At 41.2% G+C, this 26443-nt stretch overlaps 1 protein-coding gene across 5 annotated transcripts in view; it reads right to left on the reverse strand.

The window, feature by feature from the left end:
* VPS13A (vacuolar protein sorting 13 homolog A) overlaps positions 1-26443 on the reverse strand; it is a 354074-nt gene that overhangs the window by 315376 nt on the left and 12255 nt on the right. For all 5 annotated transcript variants that reach the window (XM_053292130.1, XM_053292129.1, XM_053292133.1 and 2 more), the window contains exons 2-7: positions 26126-26169; positions 22694-22736; positions 15821-15916; positions 12211-12312; positions 10433-10539; positions 7549-7608 (exon numbers count right to left, since the gene is read on the reverse strand). In XM_053292130.1, coding sequence (XP_053148105.1) covers positions 7549-7608; positions 10433-10539; positions 12211-12312; positions 15821-15916; positions 22694-22736; positions 26126-26169 — 452 coding nt within the window. The remainder of the gene's footprint in view (positions 1-7548; positions 7609-10432; positions 10540-12210; positions 12313-15820; positions 15917-22693; positions 22737-26125; positions 26170-26443) is intronic.

Here is a 26443-nt window from a genome sequence, read left to right on the forward strand (position 1 = left end):
CTCACTTCTTATCTTTCATGTAGGATACGAACAAAGCGTTGTCCCTCCTGAATGACTTTGTCCGATCAAATAGAAGGCTAATACTCACCTCACATTGAAGGTACGTAATGTCCTCTCTAAGTCTGTTTTTGGGTTACAGAAAAAGGCAGGAGGATTATGTCTTGGTCAATGTGGAAATTCATGTTTATTTTTGGTATGAAGCTCAAGTCAGTGCGAAGGACAACTTTTTCTCTATGGAATCAAAAATACCGGGCATCTGCTCATAATGCATATAACTTGCTAATCCTACATGCAGTCATTACCGCTCTCAGAAATGCTGTTTTAATTGACAGAAATTTCAAGAGTGTTTTTCCAGTGGTTCAAACTGTTTAGCTGTCAGTCCCAATAGAACCACTGACAGACTCCACTGGCTTATCCGTTTACATACTGATGGGTACATGTTCTCCAATCCCTTTAGGAATTTTGTACTTAATGGGTGTGAGAACACTGTCCCTGAATCAATACCCACATGATAACTAGACATTTCTGCCAAGTGCACTCTTATTGAGGAATTTGATAAGTCAGTCACCTTTAAGCTGGAGAGGAAAGTCAATATCTGAGTTCCATCTGCAGATGTTGGAGAGAATTACTTGTTATTTGCATAGTTCTAGAATCTCTTCCATTTTGCAGCATAGGTTTTCCTCGTTGGTGGCTTCTTTTCATTAAATAGTATCTCTTCTAACAACGCAGTGTTCGCTGCTTCCCCTGGATTCTCCAAGCTGTTAGCCTCAACGTTTGTACATCTGGCTGTAGAACTTTGCCCTGTCCATAAAAAGGAGATCTATTTGCATTAGGAATGTTTTCATCTTGCCTCAGGATAGCCTTAGAATCTCCGGGTACCATGCCAGCCTTTGCCATCATAGTGTTATCAAGATGCAGTCTATCAGATGGTACACAATCTTATTCACCACTCTTGTGATCAGGGGAATCAGTGGATACAGGTAATAGAACGTTTTTTTGCATTGTAGGACAAACACATCCCCCCAGTAACTCCTGGCCCATGCCCGCATGAGAGCAATACTGAATGCATTTCTTGTTCTCTTGCAATGCAAACAAATCTATTTTGGGAGTTCCCCACATATCAATTATATTTTGTAAATATTTTGGATGGAGACTCAATTTGCATATATATTTGATCTGCTGATACTCTGCTTAAGGTGTTTGCTTCCACATTCTCCACTCCCTTGATGTGTATAGCAAGGCGATAAATCTCGCTGTCTATGCGCTAGTCCCAAAACTACACAGCCAGTTTGCACAATGGGACAGACACTGTTCCCCACTGGTAGTTGACATATGTAATTGCAGTGCTGTTGTCCATTACAAGTTAGACCTTTTCCCCTTTCACCATAGGGCGGAATGCTTTCAGTGCTAGGTAGAAAACCAGTAGCTCCAGGATGTTTATAAGCAACTTCTGTTGATTTTCTGTCCATGTGCCACTCACTTTGTGTTCTAGGCAATGTGCCTCTCATCCTATTTTCAATGCATCTGAGGTTACAATTATTTCTGGTAATATTGTTTGGAATGGCATATCTGTGGTTAAATTCCTTTTGTTCTCCCATCATAGAAGGGACCTCTTTACCTTTTCTGGAATGTTCAACATCTGTGACTGGTCTCCATTTTGAAAACTGAATTTCTCTAGAAACCATAGTTGTAGAATGCATGTGTGAAGCTTCACATTTTGAATGGTTGCTGTACATGAGGCCATCAGACCTAGTAATACTTGAATCTGTCTCTCTATCTAATGTGGGCAGCATAGTGTAAATGATACATGTGGTTTTAACTTGGATATCCTTTCTTCTGGCAGGAATGCTTTCTGTTTCTTCACATCCAGCATTGAGAATTTGAGAAGTATGGTCTTTGAAGGTTGTATCTTTGATTTCTTGTGATTGATCTTCATCCCTAGATCCTCCTATAACAGCATCATCTCCTCCAGGTCTTTCTGTAATTTGTCTCTGGAATGAAGTTTAGCAACCAGTCATCTAGGTACGGATAAACCTTCATGCCGTTTTCCCTCAAGTAAGTGATTGTGACCGCCATACACTTTATGAATACTCTCGGGGCTATTGAAATTTTGAAAGGAAGCACTTTGTATTGATATATTTGGGTCCCTACAGTAAACCATAGGTGTTTCTTGTGGTTTGGTTGAATTTGTATATGGAAATATGCATCCTTTATCACTGCAAACCATCTGTCTCCTATTAGTAACAGAAGTATAGCTATTCTTGAAATCATTCAGAACTCCATGGTTTGTAGGAACTCGTTCAGTGCTCTCAAATCTAGGATTGGACAGATGTCACCATCTTTTCTTGGTATTTGACAGTAACTTCAATAGAAACTCCCTATCTGTTGATCCTAGGGGACCTGTTCTATGGCATCATTTTCTAATAAAGTTTTGACTTCCTCCGATATACATATGGTCAACTTTGATTTCTGCCTGGTTTCCTGAAATCTCTCGTCTTGGTTTTTATAGTGTGGTCTATATTTTCCATACATCTATTACTAAATAGACCTTCCCTTTCGAATGGGAGGTCTTCCATTTCTTCATGAATTTCATATTGCAAAGGTGGTTGAACGTAGCTGGGCATGGCGGCGTAACACACTCACTGCTGCCATATTCTTCGATTCATCAAATGTCGTACAGTGCTAATCTGCTGTCTTGTTATGTCAGCAGATTTAATCTGCAATTCTTTGACTTTGTTCTACCAATACTCTGGTTCAGTGTTAGCAAGTTCTTCCCAAAGTGCGTTTTGAAATCTTGACATGCACATCATATAATTGGCTATACGCATGGATAGAGTCAATGATGAATAAAACCTACAGCCCACTGCATCTAATTTTTGCCCTTTGTCCACAGGTGCAGCATGTTTTCTATTGGACTGTAATAAAGAAGTGTAATCCACTACCAAAGAATTTGGGGTTGGAAGTTTGAAAAGGTAAGTACAATTTTCCTCTTGCACTTTATACATATTCTCCAATCTTCTGGAGATAGAAAACAGTACTGGATGGTTTCTGCCATGCTTGTTTTGGAGCCTGTAATAATACCGGAAGCATCAGCAATGCGGCAGATTGTGACTTTTTGCTGTTTGAAGAAATTTAAATACTGGGTCTTGTATTTCCTCAGCCACTTGTTTAAGCTCTAAGCCTAGAGTGTTCTCCATGTCTATGATTAGAGAGTGATAATTTCTATGCTCCTCTTTAGGTGAATCTGAAGATTTCTTTAAAATCTGGTGGCTCTGATGGTGTTTCTGATGGGGTTTCTGTACACCCAGATTCATCTTCTGATTCTGAGTCATCCTCTCCATCAGAATGTTCACTCAGTTTCACACTTCTATCATGCTCCACTGGCTGATCTTCAACAGGATAACTAGAAGAATCAGATACTGTTAACAAAACTATTCTGGAGCGGTAGAATGCCCCGAGACAACTTTTGGGCTTGTGTGGGCAATTAGCGAGACTATAGTGAACAGTCTGTTACAGTATCAATTTGTGCAGTTTTGGTCTGGAAATGAAGATAGAGATAGAGATTTGGTACAGTCAGATTTATTTAGGGATTTGGGGATATAGGGATAGAAAAAAATGACTAAGCAGGTAAGAAGGAAATAAAACATTAACTAATAATGCTAATTTGGAATCTCATGAAGAGGCGTTTTAGCTTAAGGTTTGAATTATTAGAAAATCAGCTCAAGACTGTCTAGAGAAGGGTCTGAAGAGCAGCTTTGGACTTAAAGATAAAAGAGAAGGGGGAGAGGAGAGTTAGGGGGATAGGCAGTTAGAAATACCTAATCCAATTTCAAGTGGTGTGTCAGTCACACTTGCAGAGTAGCATGCATTGGTGGGTCTCCTCACAAGTACAAGGCAGGGAAAAGGAGAGGCAAGTGTGCCACTCGCAAGCCAGGGAACCAGGATAGGGTCTGACTCCAAAAAAAATCCAGAGATGGTTGGGTCCAATTCTCTATGGAAGCCAGACGGGTTGCACAGTTTGGGTCTGGAGACAGGTCCAAACCAGAGGCTGAGATCTGAGCTTGAATCAAGGCTGGAGCAAAAGCTGTAGCTGATGATATGGCTATAGTTAAGGCACTTGTACTCCATTTGTTGGAGTTTGGGCTAGAAATAGGCAAATTCATGCCTTTGGGCCAACCACGCACCACACATCCTTGCTTTTGGGGCTAACATCCATGATTAATAAAGAATGCATATTGCTTGATTTGATCACCAGTAGGTCTGATCTCAATGAACAATAAGGTGAAATGGTTTGGAGAACCTGTATGGGCTGGAGTGAATGGGTAAGTTCAAGGCTTATCTGGTACACCAGAAAGACCTTCCTGATGGGGAGATAAAGATTCTTTTGAAACTAATTACCATTCCTGCTGGTCTGTGCCAAACCATTAACACAGGGATAGTGTGGTGGGAATGATTCAGCCTTTTCTGAATTCCTATAGAGATTAGTCATGTGCACGGACCGGTTCGGAGGCCATTCTAAAGGCCTCCAGACCGGTCCGGGCACGGGGTGGTTTTGGTTCGGGTGGGGGGTTCTATTCAAAACAGGGGGGGCTCTACTCACCCCTTCCAGTAAAATCCCGTATTTCTTGAAGTAAGCGGGCGGCATACCTCCCTGCCGCCCGCTTCATTCCCCCTCCTCCGCGGCTGCTAGTGCTGCTAATCTTCAGTGTCAATCAATACTCAATCGGGCGGCAGGGTATCTCCCAGTCCCTGCCGCCCGGCTCTTCAATGCCCCCCGACTTAGGTTGAATAACCCTGCCGCCCCAGGACCCCTGCCGCCCCTTCCCTTCCCGTCCCATGCTCAGGGGGTCGGCAGGAGAACTCCCCCGCCGACCCCGTCCCCTTCCCCGGGCGGCTGCGCTCTAAGGTTAGAGCGGGCGGCGGGAGAGCTCCCAGCCGCCCGCTCGCTTCCCCGGCTGCGGCGCTGCAAATGGCTTCTTGGAAGTGCGCCTGCGCAAAAGGCTTTACTATTCTCTTGAGAAATAGCCCTTCTCCTTAACTCACAGCTGCTCAACCAGCCTCCTTCTCTGTATTGTAAACAAAGAGGCACTATGGAGAATACAGTTGCATGTCATACTTGACCTGGAATAAAATTGCCCCATGCTGCTTGTGCTAAGCGACTGACTTAAGAGTTTACCAAATATGGGCATGAGTGGAAGTCACAATCCCATGAGCGCATAGCCAAAATAGAGACTGCAAGTCTGTAGTTCCAATTACATAGTGGGGTGCTGTTTGTAGGCCCCAAACAGGCTGTTCTAGAAACGACATTGTAGTAGTCATTTGTGTAGTAGTTGCTGTTACTAATTAAGTTTCAGCAGAAGTTGCAGTGACCCTCACATCCAATTGTTTTTCTAGACACTTGACAAGCAGAAGTCGTTGCTGCAGCATCCTGTGCTATAAGATGTGGTTGACGATGGTTAATGTCCTTAGGGCACTGAAAGATTTCTTCCTCTCTAGTCCTATCTTCTGTAAAGTGTAAAACATGCATTTGTTGCTCATAGTTCCTGCCTGGAACAAAACAGTCAATTGTAGAGGAACATGCTGGCCAATATGGAGAACATAATATCCTATGATAATCACAGTCCCCTCTGCCATGAGCATACCATGTTGCAGGTGTTAGCCTCATGGGCTGTGTTGGCAATGATAACCCCTCCTGGCTTCCAGTTGTAAAGCCTTTGCCTGTCTTCTTCCAGTCTTCTCCCTTTGTGGATCAGGCAACATGGAAGGAGTTTTAGGAATTTCAATCACATCCTCATCACAGCCCATGTCTTCCCTGAGTGAATAGGCTGGCAATCTCTGATAATCTCTTAAATGAATAGTGATCTTTTACACCATTGGTATTGCCAAAACATTGCAGAGCTGTGCAATTTCTAACCTCACAGGCACATTTTTGCCCATAGTTAGCATATCCAATGTCAGTTTTGCAGACATTGTTGGTATTGTAGATTTAGCTGTCATGATGATGTTCAGTGTCAAAATACTCGATGTTGACCCTGTTGATGTCGATGGAGTTGCAGCAGTTGATGGGGTCAGATCTTCTTCATTGAGCCTTGATGGTGCCATTGATATCAACATAGATGTCAAAGTGGTGGATTTTGACTTCAATGTGAAATGTGTCGATGTAAAAGATTACCTGTGAGTCTTTTTCATCTTAGGCTCCTTCTGGTCACTCTCCATATGATCTTTTCTTGGACAATTTAGGCTTCCCCTTCTTTGCCTCTTTCAAGGAACTTGGGGTAGCCAAGACCAGTTTTTACATTAAAGACTACACTGTCAATACCAAGTGCTTCAGCATTGTTGATGTCAGCCCACTTGGACTGTGTCGCATGTGTAGGTGTCGAGATAGCAAACCCTACCGTTTGGAGTTCAGTCTCGATAGGGTAGCTACTGGTATCAACACAGACATCGAGGCTTTTACAGGGGTCAACATAGTGGCTTGCGGTGGACGTAGCACTAAGTTATAAAAAGCGTCTTTTAGTCAAAGTTCCTGGTTTTTCTAGGTCTGTTTTGAAAATGACTGATTTTACACAGGTTTGTCTTGTGTTGTTCCCCTAGACACAGAAGACATAAATTGTGTCTGTCAGAAGTGGGAAGTTTTGCTTCCCACATTTTGCACCATTTAAAAGTCTTACGACCGGTCATGAAATGTGAGTACTGGCTCTGTAAACAGAGCAAACTAAATAATTAAATTCTCTCACTGTCTCACAGATACTCAAGGAAATAATACCTCAAGTAATGGAGCAAGAACCTTCCAATGCAGCTCAGGCAGCAGTCAAAAAGAAATCAAGACTCCAACCACCCTTTCTAACAAACAAACACAAGTGCGGGGCAGAGCAGAAGCGTCACGCAGAGCTTCAGAATCCTACCAAATTGGCTACTGTGCAGGCGCAGATCCCCAGTTGTGTGAATACAACCAGGATCACATTAAGGATCTTGTTTTGTAAGTGACACATTTATGTTTATGCTGGCTTTTAGCGTCAAAGACTGAGTGGCTGGAGTTATAGTATTTGTAACTATTTATCAGTCTTTCCATCTTCCAAATGTTTACTAACTACACCTGAGCCTTTCATATTAGGTTGGCTAAACATCTAAACATCTTGATAGCCTTTTTGGACAACAACCCACACATGTTCACTGAACAAATGGAGTGCGGAAGTGGGAACACATGACCTAGCCATATCAACATATTTGCTTGGCCATGCCCCGATGACCATGAGGAAAGTGTTTGTCTGAAGAAGTAATTGATGAACATATGGAGGGTTTCTCTGAACAATTTGGAACTCTAGCTAATCAGCATTCCAAAGCATGCAGACAAAGCCTCCACACATTCAGCACTGCCCTGAACATGCAGCTGTCAGGCAGTGAGGCCAGTGGATGCACTGGCATGAGGGTCCATGGCTAGTCAGCACATTCCCATTCCACCCCAAACTGATATGTTCAATGAACATATAGTAACTAGCCCACATCTGAGTGTGAAACATAATAAGAACAGCACTTAAAATCAAGTACCTGTAAACTAAGATTCTGAAGTGAGACACCAAATGACAATGGAATATCTTTATTCGTGATCTAGAAAAAGAAAACATACACCAAAAGGCATGACCTTCACTGTGAATGGAAGACAATGATTTGCATCATAATGAACAGTGTTCACCCAAACACCCATCTTCTTCATAGACTGTGGCTAACATCCAGGATTATTCATGAATAATCCTACTGAAATTAATGATTAGTCACCTTAAGTGGTGCAGTGGGAAATGCTTGACTAACAAGCAGAAGGTTGCCAGTTCGAATCCCCATTGGTATTATATCGGGCAGCAGCGATATAGGAAGATGCTGAAAGGTATCATCTCATACTGAGCAGGAGGCGGCAATGGTAAACCCCTCCTGTATTCTACCAAAGAAAACCACAGGGCTCTGTGGACACCAGGAGTCGAAATTGACTTGATAGCACAGTTTATTTTACCATGACTAACTTGTCTCATTAATTTCAATTAGACTACTTATGAGTAATTAAGTTTGTCAGCAGGTAAAATGGGGAAAGGGGCATTGGTTAATTTAATGTGGGGGACAACCATGAACTTTCTTGAAAGTGTCGGTGAGGCAGTGCATTATTTTTATTGCAGGTGGTAGTGACTAGGGATGTGCAGAATGTTTCACTGGCGAAGCGTTTTGACTCAAAATGGGATATTTTGAGTGTTTCGAGCTCAGAGCAGAACCGCCCCCATTTCAACAGAAACATTTTGACATTCCAGGCACCATTCTGAAGGTCTGTTTTCCCCTTGCTGGTTGGTTTTCTGGCACTGGCTTGCGATCTCCTTGCTTCTTGGTTGGCTTATCATACAAATCAAGTGTTGTCATGGGCAACTGTGCCCCCATTGGCTGGGGGGAGGGAGGGGGAACACTAAAGAAAGGAATTTCAAAAGGGACTGGGAGGCAGAGAGAGCCCTTATAGTGTATCTCTTCTAAAGAGGATACAACAGGAGAAGAAGGTTTGATTTTGTGGTTTTCTTTTCTCAGCACCAAGTGTAATTATGATGCGCCACTGCTTCCATAACTATCTGGTTTTGCTGGATCTCAGATTGACAAAGGCAGAACTTGGGTGCCTGCTTTGAACCTTCCTTGAGTTATGGTTTTTTTTGTTTATGAGATAGTGTTGTGATGAGAAATGGACAGTGACAGCTCTCTCTCTAGCTGTGTAATATTTCTTGGTGATTGCTGTGATGAGCTCCATGTGTGGCCTTAAGACTAACTTGTGCTTTACTGACTACTTTGGTCTGCTCTACAATCTGCATTGCAAGGTGTATTCTGTCAAAATGTGACTGACGTTGCTCAAGTTGAGCTTATGGCTATGCTTGCTGCTAAGTAAAGATGCTGCTGTGGCAGCTGTTGCAATGCTAGGAAGTTACTAAGGAGTCATAATTGTGCGAGAGAGAGCAACTTGTGCCAATAATGTTACTGCAGTGCAGGCACTGTGGCCGACAGTAGATGTCGGGCCAGTGAATCTTTTTTGGCAAATTTTGGACTGTGTTTAAAATGCATGTTCTGTGTTGGGAGGAATATATTCCTTTACTGTGTGCTTCTGCGGTTTTTTTCAAGGCAGGGTTGCACAATGCATTGCAAACTGCAATACAAAATTTCTGTGCAGTGCACTCCATGAGTGCAGCTTATTCTGGCCATAGAGAACAATGGGGAAGCACAAAATACCCCATTATTCCCCATGGGTAGCTCCTAGGGACACCAAAGTGGACACCCTAAGCCACAAAAGAGAAGAGCAAGTGGTTGATTTTAAACAAATTTTTAACCTTTCCCCAAAATTCCCATAGGATCCTATAGGGGTTTGGGGGAAAGGTCAATTTTTTTAAAAAAAATATTGCCTGCTTGCCCATTTCTTTTGTGGGTTGAGTGGCAGGTAGAACCCATCATGCCCTACCACCCAACCCACTTTAGTGTCCCTCGGAGCTACCCATGGGGAATAATTGGGTGTTTCAAGTTTCCCCATTGTTTCCTATGGCCAAAATATTTCAAGTTTGTTCCGTTGAAACAACCAGTCAAACTGGTTGTTTTGATGGGACGTTTTGGCCATTTTGCATTTCATTTTGAGCTCGAAACAGAATGCAAAATCTATTTTGTGCACATCCCTAGTGGTGACCTTGTCCTCTTCATTTGAAAGTGCTGCACCTCTTAAAGTATTGCTTTTTTCATTCCACCCCTCACCAGACTGTACCAGGGAATGATGTGAAACCATGGTGCTGCAACATTCCTCGGGGGTGGGGGGCGGGACTTCCTATGGGGCTGCCATTCTTCTTCAGAATGTACAGAAAATGACACATCATGATACTGCATCATTCCTCTATGCAGTCTTGGGAAAGAAATGGTGGCCAGCATGAATTGGTCACCAAAATATGCACCAGCGCTTAAATGCAGTTGCCACCACCATGGCTGTCCAAAAAGACATAGCGTATTTAGTCAAATCAAAAAAATATCTTTACTGTCACTACCTTCAATAAAGGTAACCTGCCCCACCACCCAGCCGAAACATTTTGGAAGGTTTGAGTGTCCCCTTGAAACTGCCCTGTTTCAAATTTTAAAAAGTCAGAAAACATTAAGCAAAAAATATTTCACTGAATTTATTTGGGTCAGAACTAGTTAAAGATAACATTTTAAATGAAGCAATTTAAACACAACTTTTACATCCCACCATCTGCAACGTTTCCCCAGAAAGTGTTGAAGTATAACTATACAACAGATGCACGTACAAAGAGCTTGCAATCTGAATTATTGCAGCAATATTTACAGTTTGCTTGTACAGTGGAAAGTTTGAGGTCAGGCATGAACTACATCTACAACTCCTCCAACTATTCATACAGATATTCCATATACAAATACTTACATCATCCTCATAACGAATATGGATGTTGGAAATTTTCAGCTGAAGATTTTTGATGACCTGAGTAATTAGCTTTTCTACGAAAGTGTCTTGCTTCTCCTCTGGTTTTTCTAAATTAAAGTACAACTAAAGTAAGCAGCATACAGAATCTAAATTGATGAGGACTGGCTAATGAAATGTAGCACTTTAATGCTATTTATGTTAAACCAGACACCCAGTATGAACAATATGAATAAACTAATGGCACATGTTGTTTAGACTCTTTAATGCTTCAAATGGAGCTCACCATGTCATGTGCTAAGTCATGTGGTGTTTCACATCTTGCTTTAGAAACGCACTGCCAAATACCACACCCAGTAAAAAGCAACTAAGTTATAACAGATAAAAGATTAAACTGCCTATATAAACAAATGTGATAGGAGTTGAACCTAGGACATCTGGGTTCAAACACTACCACGGGGGGCGGGAAGCATCCTCTCCCCACCAAATCTCCTGTTTGGGTCAGAGTGGTAATAGGCTGGTAAAGGTACAAAGTTACTACCAGGCAGAAAAATAAAGTAAGGACATGCACTTCCCATTCTCCCCAACATTTAGCTCAGAAGGAGAATAGCCTGGCAATGCTCACAAGCTGCCTCTTTGCAAAAGATACGAGACTGTGAGAATGAGCTGCTCAGCAGTGCACAGATCCTTCAGCTGAAACCAGCATAATGGCAGTTATCACCAAATCATCACTGAAGGATGGGTGAATGCAGTGGGGGAAATATGCTCATCAAATTGACAGGTTCCACATCAGTATTACAAATCACTATATGAGATCTTATAGTTGTCTAAATAATTTACCAAATGGGAAACCAATCTACCAAAATCCATATTGATTCACATCTCTTAAAAGATGTAGCAAAGGAGCAGCCAAACCATGGTACACTCAGTCTTTAATAATAATAAGTACCACAGTTTTAAAATACTGTTTAAGGGAAGGCTCAGAATGTAAACATTCTAAATAAATTATAGCTAAGCAATAAATAACAAGCAATCACAGAAATCAACAATTCACAAAATGTTAACTGTGTTCCCCAACTTTTTCAAGTCTACCAGCTATTTCATTAGGTAAGTCCTAATTAAAACCTCCTACTCCTAAACACTTTTACTCAAAAATAAGTCACATCAATTTAAATGAGTCTGTATAAAAGTATACATGCATAAGATCACTGCCAAAGGTTCAGGGATTAAGACATTTTTTAACTTGTTCTATTTCAGTAAGGTTGTTCTCATGACCAACCCACCCGGGTAGGAGAGCTATAGTAGTTGTAGGAGGTGTACGCCCCCTTCCGCACACCAGGGTTGTGTGGAAGTTCAGGCTACCAACAGCTCCTCCTGGGCTGCCAGCAGCCATAGCTTCCATAGAGCCAGGGGGAGGGGGGAAGGAGTGGCCTGGCAGCAGGAAATACCCCAACGCACTGCACTGCTCAGGCGGCCTTGTTGCCTTCCCCCCAGCTGCCAATTGCTGTGCTGCTCACTGCCCCACCACTCATGTGGGCATGCAGGTGACAGAGCCCTGGTCGGGCCTGGGTTCATTTGGAAGAACACAGATAGGCTCCTGCCTTCCCCCAGCCCCAGCATGTGTGGTCGTGTGAACAATCTTAATCTTTATTGCTTTCTCTCCCAGTCCTACTTCCCCCACTATTTTCCCCACAACTGCTTGCTAAACCTATCATACATGGTGGCTTGGACACTTCCACTTCCATAAAATATAAAAAAATAAAATTTTGGGTTTTCTATACCTTTGTCAGCAATCTTCTGCTTTGCATCTTCTATTCTTTGCAGTTCCTTCTGCTTTGCTTCCAAGAGTTGTTTTTCTTCTTTTTCAGCATCATATTTAATACCTGACAAAATGGATTAATTTAATGCATTACATTGTGAAGACTAGCTCAAAGGCAAGCTGTGATGAAACCAACAAACCATTTCTTCAATTAGCCAAAGCTATTGTATCCTATAAAAGCACTGGGCAACATACAGGCTAAATTGCTCCCGAGTAGTTCTACTGAAATTAAGTACATGGATACTGTTCAATGTAAGTTACAATGTTATAGTTTGTCTATAGTGAAGAGTCCAGCATGACACAATTTCTCAACCAGAGAGTAACTAGTACAAAGTGCCTACTACAAACTATGTTTGTGCTGTAGGCATTAATTCTTGCAGTAAATGGAAACATTACTGAGAGAGATTCTTTTAAGAATAAAATATTGTTTTAAACTGTTTCCCTATCTATGATGAAATAAGTTTATCCATGAGGAACGCTGGCTTTAGTCATTTCCTATAGAACCACAGTACAAACACTTGTAGATAAGAAACTGTCAAAGAAGTGCAAGCTTTTCCCTTTCTGGATTGTGTGGACGTTAATTGGGCAATGAAAGGACTGCCGAATCATTCCACCAAAAACAAAAAAAGATTGCTCATTGGTACTGACAGGGAAATAGGGGTATCAATGCTGTACATACAGCCAATGAAGTAACACCAATTTGTACAAAACTTAAATACCCTGCATACTCTCTCCTGCATTGTCTGTCCCAACAATTCTGCTCCAAATATTTTTCTTTGATACTTCTCCTCTTATATTCAGTACAGATGAAACGTCACTCAGTGTTAAGAGATTAGAAGCAAGCTCTGACACAGGAACATCCCCAGGCTCATTTTAATTGTTAACAATGGTCAGAACAACAAAACATGATGAATGGGATGGGAGAATCCATGAAAGAGGGGTGAAAGGACAGTCAATACAAGAGAGGGATGTGCAAAATTGGTTCAATAGCAAACCGGTCCACCGTGAACTGGGCTGGTTCAAGCAGTTCAATCACAAACAACTTTGAACCAGTTCAAACTGGTTCTTGAACCCAACCGGCCCAGCCGGTCAATTTGACCGAATCTGTTTGGGGACCTGCGGTTTGGTCCAAATTCTGTTCAAATTCGGACCAAACTGCAGCAACTGCAGCAGATTGAGTACCCAAAATGTTGGGGGCAATATGCTAAATCATTGTAAACCGCTTAGAGAGCTCCGGCTATAGAGTGGTATATAAATGTAAGTGCTATTGCTAACTGGTCCATGCACACCCTAGTACAAGACTCAGTAGCCAGGTGCCTTAACCCCACATGGCATTAGAGCTACACTGAACCCTAGACTCTGAACAACAACAAATAGTACCAGCCAAATTATTTGGTGAGTGGCTGACATCCCAACTAATGGAGCATGTGCACTAAGAGAGACCTCGTCCAACACCAACACCCCGTGTGCATGCTGTTGCACCAGAGCTCTAAGAATATAGAGGTTTCCTTGTGGTCTGGAGAGGCTCTATAAGATTGGAAACCCATCACTAATCCTCAGCAATATTTTTCTGATCTTGCAGAGCCTTTCTGGAGCATGAAGAGCTCTCCTGACAAAGTCTCTGGCACAACAGCATGCGCACAGCAAAAAAGGGGGGTTGTGCAAGGACTCCTGTTACAGTCTACCAAAGTACACACACTTCCTTAGTTAGGATATCAATCAGCATCTTTTATTTTTATTTGACGAAGGGAGACTCTGTCATGGAGATAAAGAATAAAATTGCTCCTTTTTTCTTCTATTTGATTTACGGTATCTCTGGCCCCCGAAATGACATCTTTTTCACCTGTAACGCTATGTTTTTCTAACGCAGTTGGTTTGTTGATATAGTAGTTATCAAGTTGTATTTAGCTCCTCAAACAAAAGGATCAGCAAAATAATGTATATCTGCATGAAACAGGTTAATTTATGTATGTATGTATGCATGCATGTTAGGGATACAATAGATCAAAGGTAGAATGTAAACACGGCTATACTTCATAGACTGTTTTTTACTTTGAAAATTATTAAGAGAAGAATTTATTATTTAGGAGGCTAACATAGTTATCTAGCTACAATTGCCTGCATGATCATGAATAAGAAATTTTGGGATTAAAAAATTGCAAATCCAAATGGGGAACAAGATGCTCTTGAGTGCCTCATGGGCAGCTTGTGAGAAGCTATGGTAAGAATCTGAATTAAGCCTAAGGTCCTTGAAAATATTTTTCAAATAAAAAGTCTTTTGTAATCAACTCTACTTCAATGTTTTATAATCTGCCTATGTTATATGTTTTGATTTTGCATATACAGTATTTTCACATGTGTACCCTGCACCTGAATATATTATCATTTTTAAAAATGGTATAGCCTGCATCTGTGTATTTCCCACATTAGCACAGCCCACACCTGTGTATCCCCCACACTGGGTAGTTAATCACACTACAGATGAACCCAGCATTAATTATGATCTTGTAATCACGAACAGGGTCTTTCAAAGCCTGTAAAAACCCTGCATCACTCTGCATACTAATTAACAGTTCCTACAGTTTAAAGAATATTGCTTCTCCAGTAGTAATCTAGGGCATTTTGCTATTATAAATTGGTGTCTTCTGTCATTCACATTTATTTATTTATTTATTCGATTTCTATACCACCCTTCCAAAAATGGCTCAGGGCAGTTTACACGGAGAAATAACAAACAAATAAGATGGAACCCTGTCCCCGAAGGGCTCACATTCTAAAAAGAAACATAAGATAGACACCAGCAACAGTCACTGGAGGTACTGTGCTGGTGGTGGATAGGACCAGTTACTCTCCCCCTGCTAAATAAAGAGAATCACCACATTAAAAGGTGCCTCTTTGCCAAGTTAGCAGGGGTTTTGGTTGTGCTGTATTTTGGGAATCATATTACTACTGCTAATAGAACAAACAACCTGAAAAAACGACACATGAGAATCAGCTGTTAATTTTAAGTGCTTGATGCAGGATTGCTACATCAAGTAGGCATCTTGAAAAATGGACTAGAATTTTTTAAAAAAATTGTATATCACACACCCAATTATTTTCCCATACACCCCTTCGCAGGCAGCGAAAAGAAGAGAATCCATGGGTTATATACATTCAAATACTTTATTTTACTTAAAGTTATATAGTAAACAAGTGTCTAAATTAAAGCTTTGTCTCTCACATTCTTAACTTTATATTGCCAGTACAATTATCAGTACAATATCCTAGTGAATTTGGGCTCATAGTGGTGAGTAGAAGTAGTGTATTCTCCGACTGCAGATTTCCACATACAGCTCACTGAAAAGCTTAAGACTAATCTAAATGCTTCAGGTGTGAAAATCCATCTAACAGGGGCAAACCACAAAAGCTCGTTATGACAAAACATTTTAATATATGTCATAAAACATATTGACAAAAAGCAATTGCAGGGTTAAAAATAAAACAGAAGTTGTACCAGGAAAACATGATACTGTTTTGCAGAGTTACATTAAAGAAATAATTGTATCAGTTCTCTTGCTTATTAGACTTACTGGCTGTAGGCACTATAAGCAAGTAAACTTCTTCTAGAACAGCTTCAACTGGTTGCGTATAAAGATTTTTCCACGGAATTTGCAAATTCAGTTTACCTATAAATGCAAGAGGAAAACACAAGTTTAATACCTGAAAATATCTACAATGCACTGTTTTACCATATTTGTTCATTACAAACAAAAACCTGTAGTCTAATAACAGTTTTTATTGCAGTGCCAGATTTCCAAAATGCATATTTCAAAAACTAAGGAATATAATGGCATGATATTCCTATGGGGCTTTTTACACAATCCGTGATCCTGAACTAATTCCATTCTCCAATTTACTTTTATGTTCAGAATATGAATATATCCATCTACACATTCATGGCTACAAATGGAAATCTATGTGTGATATTGAACATTTCTGGTGTGAAACAAAACCACAATTTCATAATCTAGTGTTCTAGAGGTAGCAAAGCAGCCACAGCACGTGTTCCTTATAGAAGGACATACAGTAGTTGCAGACAGGGACACAGAGATACCAGAAGTTCTAAGTAAAACTTGGTGAACTTTATTCAAAGCATCTGAGAAAATAAATATCAAAATTACTTAATTAGTAGCCATTTTTTACACACACACAAATTACACAAAATAGCTTTCAAAATTACATAACATTTTGCTTCAAAGTTGAACAGTACCCATCTTTTCAGCCATAAGTAATAAAACACATAACGTTTGTGCACCTGAGGGAAGCTTGCAATGGTTCATGTACATGCAGCGACTCCAAACTCCTCAATTCTGGATTCCAACCAAGCAACTGATTTTCATTGACCTGAATACCATTTATGACAATCTAAGATCATGTCAGAAACTAGTCAATTACATATTGATAAGTAAATGACTGGCTGATATTAAACATAGATTTACTAAATCCTCAGTGACAATGAAGTTGCCAAACACTGGCAGATTTCCATGACAAGACAGATGGAAGAAACACTACCACATAAACAATGGCGGCTGTTTGTTAACACAACTATTTCCTAGAAGGGCCAGGTTTAAAGTCTTGGTGTATTTCAGTGGAACTTATACTATATTGCAGTCTATGATTTGCCAGTATATTATAGTCTGTGATCCAGAAAGTTTTCCTTATAGCATCTAGATCATCACATGTTATGGACATCATAACTAGAGCTCCAAAGAGACCAATATTCTGAAACTTAATTATGAGTTGGGAAAATAAAAATGCCACAGCCTAAAGCTGCTTGATGATACTGATGACTATTCTGATTATTTAAGGGGGGGAAAGAATTCCAATATGTCTCCCTAACCCCCATAATAAAGAAAAACAATGCACTAAATGAGGAAAGCAAGAAAAACAAGTTCAAGTAAGAACTAGCCAGCCTACTTTCCTTTCACTGTCTCTCATCAGGACTAAATTTGGTGCAAATAGAGGTCAAGTTAGATCTCTTGCGCCTCAAATGTTCATGTGTCCACCATCTTGGATCAGGGTGGATATCATCATTACAAACTGCACCATTGAGGTGTCCCTTTGTGTCACTCACTACAGCTGTTCCAAATTTGGTTCAAATTTGTTAGACAGGTTAGCACACTTGCACTTCAAAAGTTTATGCATCCACCATCTTGGATCGGGGTGAGTGACATCATCACAAACTACACGATTGGGGCATCCTTATGCGTCCATTCAACTGTAGCAAATTTGTTTCAAATCAGTTAGACTGTCCACAAGTTAGTGCACTTGCGCCTCAAAAGTTTATGGTTCCACCATCTTGAATCAGGATGGATGACATTATCACAAACTACACCACTGAGGTATCCCTGTGTGTCACTCACTAAAACTGTACCTAATTTGGTTCAAATCAGTTAGAAAGTCCACAAGTAAGCCTAATTGCACCTCAAATGTTCATGCATCTGCCATCTTGGATTGGGGTAGATTACATCATCACAAACTACACCATTGAGGTGTCCCTAGGTGTCCCTACAGCTGCAGCAAATTTGGTTCAAATCAGTTTAGCAGTTAACAAGTTAGCTCACTTGAGCCTCCAAAGTTTACGTGTCTGTCATTTTGAATTGGTGTGGATGACATCATCACAAACTATGCCATTGACATGTCCCTGTGTGTCACTCACTGATACTGCACTCAATTTGGTTCAAATGGGTTAGGCAGTCCACAAACTAGCATGCTTGCGCCGCAGATGTTCATGCGGCTGCCATTTTGGAGTGGATTACATCATCATACGCCATGCAGTTAGGGCATGTGTCCCTACAGCTGTAGCAAATTTGGTTCAAATCGGTTAGGCAGTTCACAAGTTTGCCCACTTGCACCTCATGTGTCCACCATCTTGGAACGGGGTGGATGACATCATCACAAAATATGCCATTGAAGTGTCGCTATGCATCCTTGGAATAAAAAACTGTTGGTCCAGGTGTTGCGAAATTAATGGGGGGGGACATACGGATGGACACACACAGACACACACACACGGAATGCTTGGTGATCTCATAAGCCTGCTGGAAAGTAAGCTAAAAATACAAGAAATATACAAATAATACTGATACAGGTGGACTTAGTTATCCATTGATTCCATATCGGCGGTAGGGAAAAAGACACCTGACCTTGGCATACGTGGAAAAAGGGGGGGAAACATGCTGACCTCATGTATCTGCAGGGCGGAGGTGGCGGGAAATGACTGCAGAGGTAATTTCCAGCCACTATTTTCTTCGACACGGCCACAAAATGGCTCTCGTCTTTGTTAAAAAATAGAACGAAAAACATTGATTTGGGGGCGATTTGGGGGCACAACATGACTCAGGGGGAGCAGCAGAGCATGGTAAGAAGCTTCCGCCCTATGAAATTCGGCTGATTTGGGGCCATTTTTGGCCAACCAGGAACCTAACCCCCACGATCCCACAGCCCCAATGACTCGATATGCACGGTTTCCATATCTGCAGCTGCAGCCCAGAACGGAACCCCTGCGAATATCAAGTTTCTCCTGTATTTGGATCAGAATTCAAATAACTGTGTGGCAATAACAAGAAAAAATATACTTTAAAAATAGATTAAACAAAATTAGAAACAAACACTCATTTCTGTGGATAAGATTCCATTGGTAAACTGCCAACTAAACACCAATTTACTGTGACTCTTCATTTATTTCAAACTGCTAAAAAGTGGCACACAGCACAGAAAAGGAAAAGAGAAAAATAGAATAAAGTGTGAATTATTTCATGTTTCTAATCATCTTTTTAGAATCAACAAAATATATTAGTCAGAAAGAAAGGCCTAACAAGGGAAAACAAGGTATTCCTATTCAATTAAAAATTTGAATGCTCAGCCTATAGTCTTGTTAATAAAACTATATAATTCTCACATTAGCGTACCCATGGTTAATCCCATGTGTGGCAGCTCTCACAAGAGTTTGTGAGCAGCTCCCAGGAGTTGCGAGAGCTGACGAGGAGGGAAGGAGGGAGACCAAGGAGGTGGTGGTGCTATTGCGAGCCACCAATGACAGCAGAGCAGGCGGCGAAAATGGGGCCGCTGGCCTCCTGGCGAGGAGAACAAGAGCTGGCAGGAGAAGGGAGGCTGCAGGTGGTCAACGAGAAGGCGGTGGCGCCGCTGTGAGTGGCTGAGCGACAAAAAAAATGGGCCGATGGGCTCCTTGCAAGGAGGACAAGCGCTGATGGGGGAAGGTTGAGGAGGCGGCAGTACCACTGCAAGTGGCTGAGCAGGCAGCACAAACGGGGCCGCAGGGCTCCTTGCAAGGAGGACGAGAGCTGGCAGGGGGGAAGTCAAAAAGGAGGCTCCAGCACCATTGCGAGCGGCTGAACAGGCAGCAAAAACAGGGCCACCAGCCTCCTCGCAAGGCGGACGAGAGCTGCTGGCAGAGATGGAGACTGGCTGAGCCCTGAAATGGAGGAGGGGAGCAAAAACTGGGGTGTAGATGCTCTGAGCCTGGCTCAGCTAGTTAGATATTTAATAGTTTATGACAAACAATTTTTTAAACTACTCTGCACATTAACATGTGATGCAACAGTTCATTATGTTTGGGGCTGTTATCCAATTTAAGATATCTTGGTTGACTGTATTTTAGTTTGCATAAATTTGTGAACAAAATAGTTCTGAAGGAAAAAGCAGATTCTCTAATTTTAGATAATGCCTAAACATCTCATAATAAGCACCATTTTAGAAGAGATACAGGTGAAACTCGGAAAATTAGAATATCGTGCAAAAGTCCATTAATTTCAGTAATGCAAATTAAAAGGTGAAACTGATATATGAGACAGACGCATTACATGCAAAGCGAGATAAGTCAAGCCTTAATTTGTTATCATTGTGATGATCATGGCGTACAGCTCATGAAAACCCCAAATCCACAATCTCAGAAAATTAGAATATTACATGGAACCAAGAAGACAAGGATTGTAGAATAGAACAATATCGGACCTCCGAAAAGTATACAGTGTACTGTGCTTGATTGGCCAGCAAACTCGCCTGACCTGACCCCATAGAGAATCTATGAGGCATTGCCGAGAGAAGGATGAGAGACATGAGACCAAACAATGCAGAATTGCTGAAGGCCGCTAAAGAAGAATCCTGGTCTTCCATAATACCTCATCAGTGCCACAGGCTGATAGCATCCATGCCACGCCGCATTGAGGCAGTAATTGCTGCAAAAGGGGCCCAAACCAAGTACTGAATACATATGCATGCTTATACTTTTCAGAGGTCTGATATTGTTCTATTCTTCAATCCTTGTCTTCTTGGTTCCATGTAATATTCTAATTTTCTGAGATTGTAGATTTGGGGTTTTCATGAGCTGTACGCCATGATCATCACAATTATAACAAATTAAGGCTTGACTTATCTCACTTTGCATGTAATGCTTCTGTCTCATATATCAGTTTCACCTTTTAATTTGCATTACTGAAATTAATGGACTTTTGCACAATATTCTAATTTTCCGAGTTTCACCTGTATATTCACTCTTGTGAGAGAAGAGAGAATGTTTCTTCAGACATGAAATCTACTATCAGCAGTTTTGTAAGAACTCCGATTAAAAACAAATTCAGTAGGGATGTGCAAAGTCAGATTGGGAAGGTTGGACCTGGCCCAACGTGGGCCAGGTTGGAGGGTGTAGGGGATACTCCAACCCTGACCTAGGGAAGGCTTGAATTCTCCAACCCTGTTCAAGAGAAACTGGAGCTGCAAATGGCAGGGCAAGTTTGCTCTCCCCTCCCCCCCCATACGGCAGCCGGGGGGGGGATCTTCTGCCCTCTCTCTGCCTGCCAGCCCCCTCAAATATTTCTTTCTTTCTTTTTTACATTTTAAATATGTTTTTTAAACTTATAGTTTAAAACTTACAGGTTAACTGCTTAAACAATTCTATTAAACTATACAGTTTAATTCACTATTTAATTTTTAAACTGAACTAATTAAATTAAAATAGTTTTACAATTTAAATTTACAGTTTAAAAAGCAGCAAATGTCCAGGTTTCCCCCTACGATTCTCTGGTGTTAAATTACTTCCCCTGCAATATTGGTGTTAGGTTACCTTTCTTCCCTGTTTCAAACTGAGCATCCTGGTTACTTTTAAAAGTTAATGTAAAGGTTGGTCAGGAAAATACCCGACCCTGACCATGAATCAAAATTTGCGGGATCCAGCTAGGTTGGGTCTGACCCAATACCAACATTTGAACATAGGAAGCTGCCTTATACCTTATAATTGTTTTAAATCATTGTTTTAATAATTTGTTTTATTGTGTTTTTATTGTATTTATTGTTGTGAACTGCCTAGAGCCTGGAATCAGGAGGTATATTAAAGAGAGAGAGAGAGAGAGAGAGAGAGAGAGAGAGAGAGAGAGAGTCAGGCCATTAGTCCATCTAGCTCAGTATTGTCTACTCAGACTGGCAGCGGCTTCTTCAAGGTTCCAGGCAGGAGTCTCTCTCAGCCCTATCTTGGGGATGCCAGGGATGGAACTTGGAACCTTCTGTTTGCAAGCATGCTGGTGCTCTTCCCAGAGTGGCCCCATCCCCTAAGGGGATGCTCATATGAAGTCTCCCATTCAAATGCAAACAAGGGAGGATCCTGCCTAGCTAAGGGAACAATTCATGCTTGCTATCACAAGACTGGTGCAAGCAGGGAAATGAGTTGACTAGCAAGCCAGAGGTTGACTAGCAAGCCAGAGGTTTGAATCCCTGCTGGTATGTTTCCCAGACTATGGGAAACACCTATATCGGGCAGCAGCGATATAGGAAGATGCTGAAAGGCACCATCTCATACTGTGTGGGAAGAGGCAATGGTAAACCCCTCCTGTATTCTACCAAAGACAACTACAGGGCTCTGTGGTCTCCAGGAGTCGACACCAACTTGATGACACACTTTACTTTACCACAAGACTAGTTCTCTTCCAGCAATCATGCACAGCCCAAAAATTCTTGAATATGCTGTCCAACTAATCAGAGACACTTTGTAAACAATGATTAATCTAACTGATGAACTAAAGCTGCAATTCGGTTCACTTATTTGGGAGTCGGCTCCACTCAACTCAATGGAACTTATTGTGAGTAAAACATGCATAGGATTGTGAGGCTGCAATCCTAAATGCACCTAGTGGTGAGTAAGATCCATTGAACACAGTGGAATTTATTTCTAAGAAAGTAAGCACGTTTAAGATCATGTGGCATACATAATATTATTTATATTTATACCTGCATCCCAAACAAAAAAGACACCCATAGGATACATGCATGCAAAACAATAAATGGAATCACAGAACAAGAGCAAACCAGAAGCAATCCAATTCTAAGCCTTCAGAAATACAATTATACATATAATTGTTTATTATAGCAAAAGACTAAAGAATTCAACTTACCAATGTGCCCTGCTTTAACTTTAAATGGAACATCAAATTGATACTGTAAAGATAAAGTTTAAAAATAAGTTCCTTCAGCAGCAGATTAATATTTTTTAACCATACAATACCTTACACATATGCACAGACATTTTACGGTTTATTATTTAAAGACACAAAGGCATCATCCAGACTAAGTAAAACATTACTAAGTCCCATTGAAATTAATAAGATATAATAAGTCCTGACTAACTCATTGATTTCATGACTAGCTACTCTGGATGCTGTATCCATCTTTATAATATATAAATTAAATACTATGCAATTACTGGAAGCAAATCATACTTCTTTCTGCAACTGCATTGGACTAGGGTTATGATCTCAACCTAATGGTGCAGCAGGGAAATGACTTGTTTAGCAAGCAAGAGGTTGCTGGTTCAAATCCCCACTGGTATGTTTCCTAGACTATGGAAAACATCTATATTGGGCAGCAGGAATATAGAAAGGTCATCTCACACTGTGTGGAAGGAGACAATGGTAAACCCCTCCTGTATTCTACCACAGAAAACCATATGGCTCTGTGGTTGCCAGGAGTCAACACCGACTTGAGGGCACAACTTTACTTTACTTCATGATCCCAAGAGCTCATTTAGGCACACACTGGAGAACTGTGCAGGAATTGCAGCCAACACTGCAAGTTAGAGTGAGGACTGGGATCATGCCTTCTTGCCTTACCTACTCACTTACATGTGCACATTCTGCATAACATCTGTGGTGCACAGACTCTATGTGCATTGTTACCAAAGCAGACTCCATTTTGGATATAAGCAGTTATTTTGAACAAATGAGACTTTTATGTAAAGATGTAGGCTTATTTCCTGAAGTTTCTAGCATTTTTAAAGATGACATTTTAAAAGCAGACAACCCAGGTCCTAGTATAACAGGAATCTAAGCAGGCCAACCTCATGTAATCAGAACTACTCCTTGCCACTAAGCGAACTAGCATACCAAAAACCCCATCTGCTTTGTGCATTCCTACCAAATTGTATAGTTTCACCTATTCAGCAGCTGAAGCCCTTTACCCCCTTCCTTTTCCCAAATGAGTTCCCCATCATTGTGCTCCAGTTATCCACACCCTATGCTTTGAACCGGACTTGGTACAGTTGGCCCTCATTATCTGCAAGGGTTCCATTCTGGCTTACAACCTCAGATAACAAAACCACAAATAACGAGACAATGGGAATTGGGGGGATACATTCCTTGAGGTTTAAAAAGGGCTAAAAAAGCAGGCAGGAGGCAGAAATAAGTGAAATAAAATACTGTGCCATGCTCTCCAGATCTTCAGCTTTCCAACAATGCCCCAAACCCCAAATTCCTCCAATTTTTTGTGAAAAACCACACAGGGAAAAACAAATTTTTAACAGAAAGAGCCACAAAATGGCTCTGTTCTGCAAATGGTGGCCAGAAATGACATCAAAAGTCATTTCAACCCTCCAGGAACCGCAGATAGGCGAATATTGCCTATTTTTAGATCCATGGATAACGAGGTTAGGTCTCCATTACCCAACCACGGATACGTGAAGCCCCGAGTGCTAGGACCATGGATAACAAGGGCCATCTGTACACAGACTATACACCTACTTCAGATCCTGGAACTGGGCAAACTCAAGAGACCCCAAGACACTTTTAGAACCACTTACTGCTAGCCAGGCACCTGAGAAAATAATTAGGTGCTTGGCATGTGAAAGTGAAGGTCTTACTGCAATTTGAAACCCCTGATCCCCTCCCCCTTGAAAGATATAAACTGTTCTTCCCCACTCTCATTTCTTTGCTCCCCACTTTCGGCTTCGCAGACAATATGTGATTTTTACTCCTATCCACTACCCTGGCCCTTCGCTCCTCTTTTTTGGGAATCTTAACTTCCTCCTAGGAAGTACACCTAGGAGACTAATTTTCCCAGAACTGATCTGGTATTCCTCTCTGGATAAACTGTGCATACGTGTGTGGCACAAATCAGAGCAACCATGGTAACAGCATATATGTAAACTGTGTGTTCAAGACTCTGAGGGCTGTGCAACTTTGCCCTTGAAAGTGCTCTTTGCCTTCCAGAAGAGAGCAAAAAAATCCCCCCCCCCATATACTCTGGGGCTCATAAACACTGACTGAGTTAAAAGCAGCCTCTCTGCATGGGTACACAACTCTGTGACATCCCTTGATGGCTGCTCTAGTTGTCAGCCACTGATCTGAAAACCCAGTTTGATGACAAGGTTAATTTGATTGACTTAGTGGCTACTATACATGGTGTAACAAATGGCTGCACTTTGGCATGTTCTCTTTTCAATTTTTATATTACTAATAATGCTGTAAGAGCTAGGGAGTAACTCTTATTTTCCTGTTTATGTTCTTTGATAAAATTTGTCTATTATTTTAGACATAGATGCAGCATCTGGTCTCAGACTCTGATAATTTTACTTTTAAAGTCATAACAGGATTTCTACTTTGGCTAAAATGTATTTATTTATACAAGTAACCAAGTTGTTTACAGGAGAAGCTTGTTACTCACGAGGGTTCCATTCCCTGCCTACTGTCGTGTGTAACGGAACTGCGACTAACAGGCATTATTCTGAAAATGGCAAGAAAACCTGGCATGCCCCATTGCATTTCCATATAAGAGAGAGCTGCTCTTGTGGTAGCAAGCATGAATTGTCCCCTTTGCTAAGCAGGGTCCACCCTGGCTGGATTTAAATGGGAGACTACATGTGAGCACTGTAAGATATTCCCCTTGGGCGATGGGGCCACTCTGGGAAGAGCAGAAGGATCCAAGTTCCCTCCCTGGCATCTCCAAGATAGGGCTGAGAGAGAGACTCCTGCCAGCAACCTTGAAGAAGCTGCTGCCAGTCTGTGTAGACAATAATGAGCTAAATGGACCAATGGTCTGACTTGGTATATGACAGCTTCCTATGTTTCTACATCCAGGAATCCCTCCATGTGCTCAGGAATGCCCCCCAAAGGATACAATGCCCCCCCAAACAGCAAAATGTCATGAGGGGAAAGTCAGTTTTTTAAAAGAAATGAGCCACAAACTGGCTCCTCCTGTTTCCTCCTGCAGACAATATGGTGCGAGGAAGTGACCTCCATAGTCACTTCTGGCCCTCTAGGAACCACGGTTATGTGGGTTTTAACTCTTTCGTATCCACGGATACTGGAAACTGGTGTCTATTAGGCACCCCATGGATACATGGAACCGCAAATAGTGATTCTGTGAATAACAAGGTCCTACTGTATTTTACATTCTGCTATGCATTCATTGGTTGGTGCTAAAGTGGTGGGGGCAAAAAGCAGAAAAGGCTTAGAAAGAGGGCCCCAGGTCAAAAAGTTTAAGAAACACTGAGTTTCTCATTATACTTGCTTGGCGACAAAACAGTGTTTATATTTTTGTTGCTCTCAACTTACCAGTGCATTTTCTTTTATTTCAAGGTTCTTAAGTGCTACAGCTCCTGTTATGGGAAGGGAAAAAATTAAATTGTAATTACAAAACAACTAAACTTATTTATAATGTATTTTAATGCAGGAAATCATCTCCCTGTATGTAGATTAAGTCTGTAGATTGTCTTTGTTCCTTTGTTTTACTTTGTATAGAAAAACATTTTGCATCTGTTCTATAACTTTCCTTCTGGAATGTGAACATTTTACCCTATCCAATCCTTTTGTCTGCAATCTTGACTAACTGTACTAATCAAATTTCTAGAATGCCATTTCCTTTTTCCGAAT

Source organism: Hemicordylus capensis, chromosome 2, assembly GCF_027244095.1.
Source record: "Hemicordylus capensis ecotype Gifberg chromosome 2, rHemCap1.1.pri, whole genome shotgun sequence".
Lineage (NCBI taxonomy): Eukaryota > Metazoa > Chordata > Lepidosauria > Squamata > Cordylidae > Hemicordylus > Hemicordylus capensis.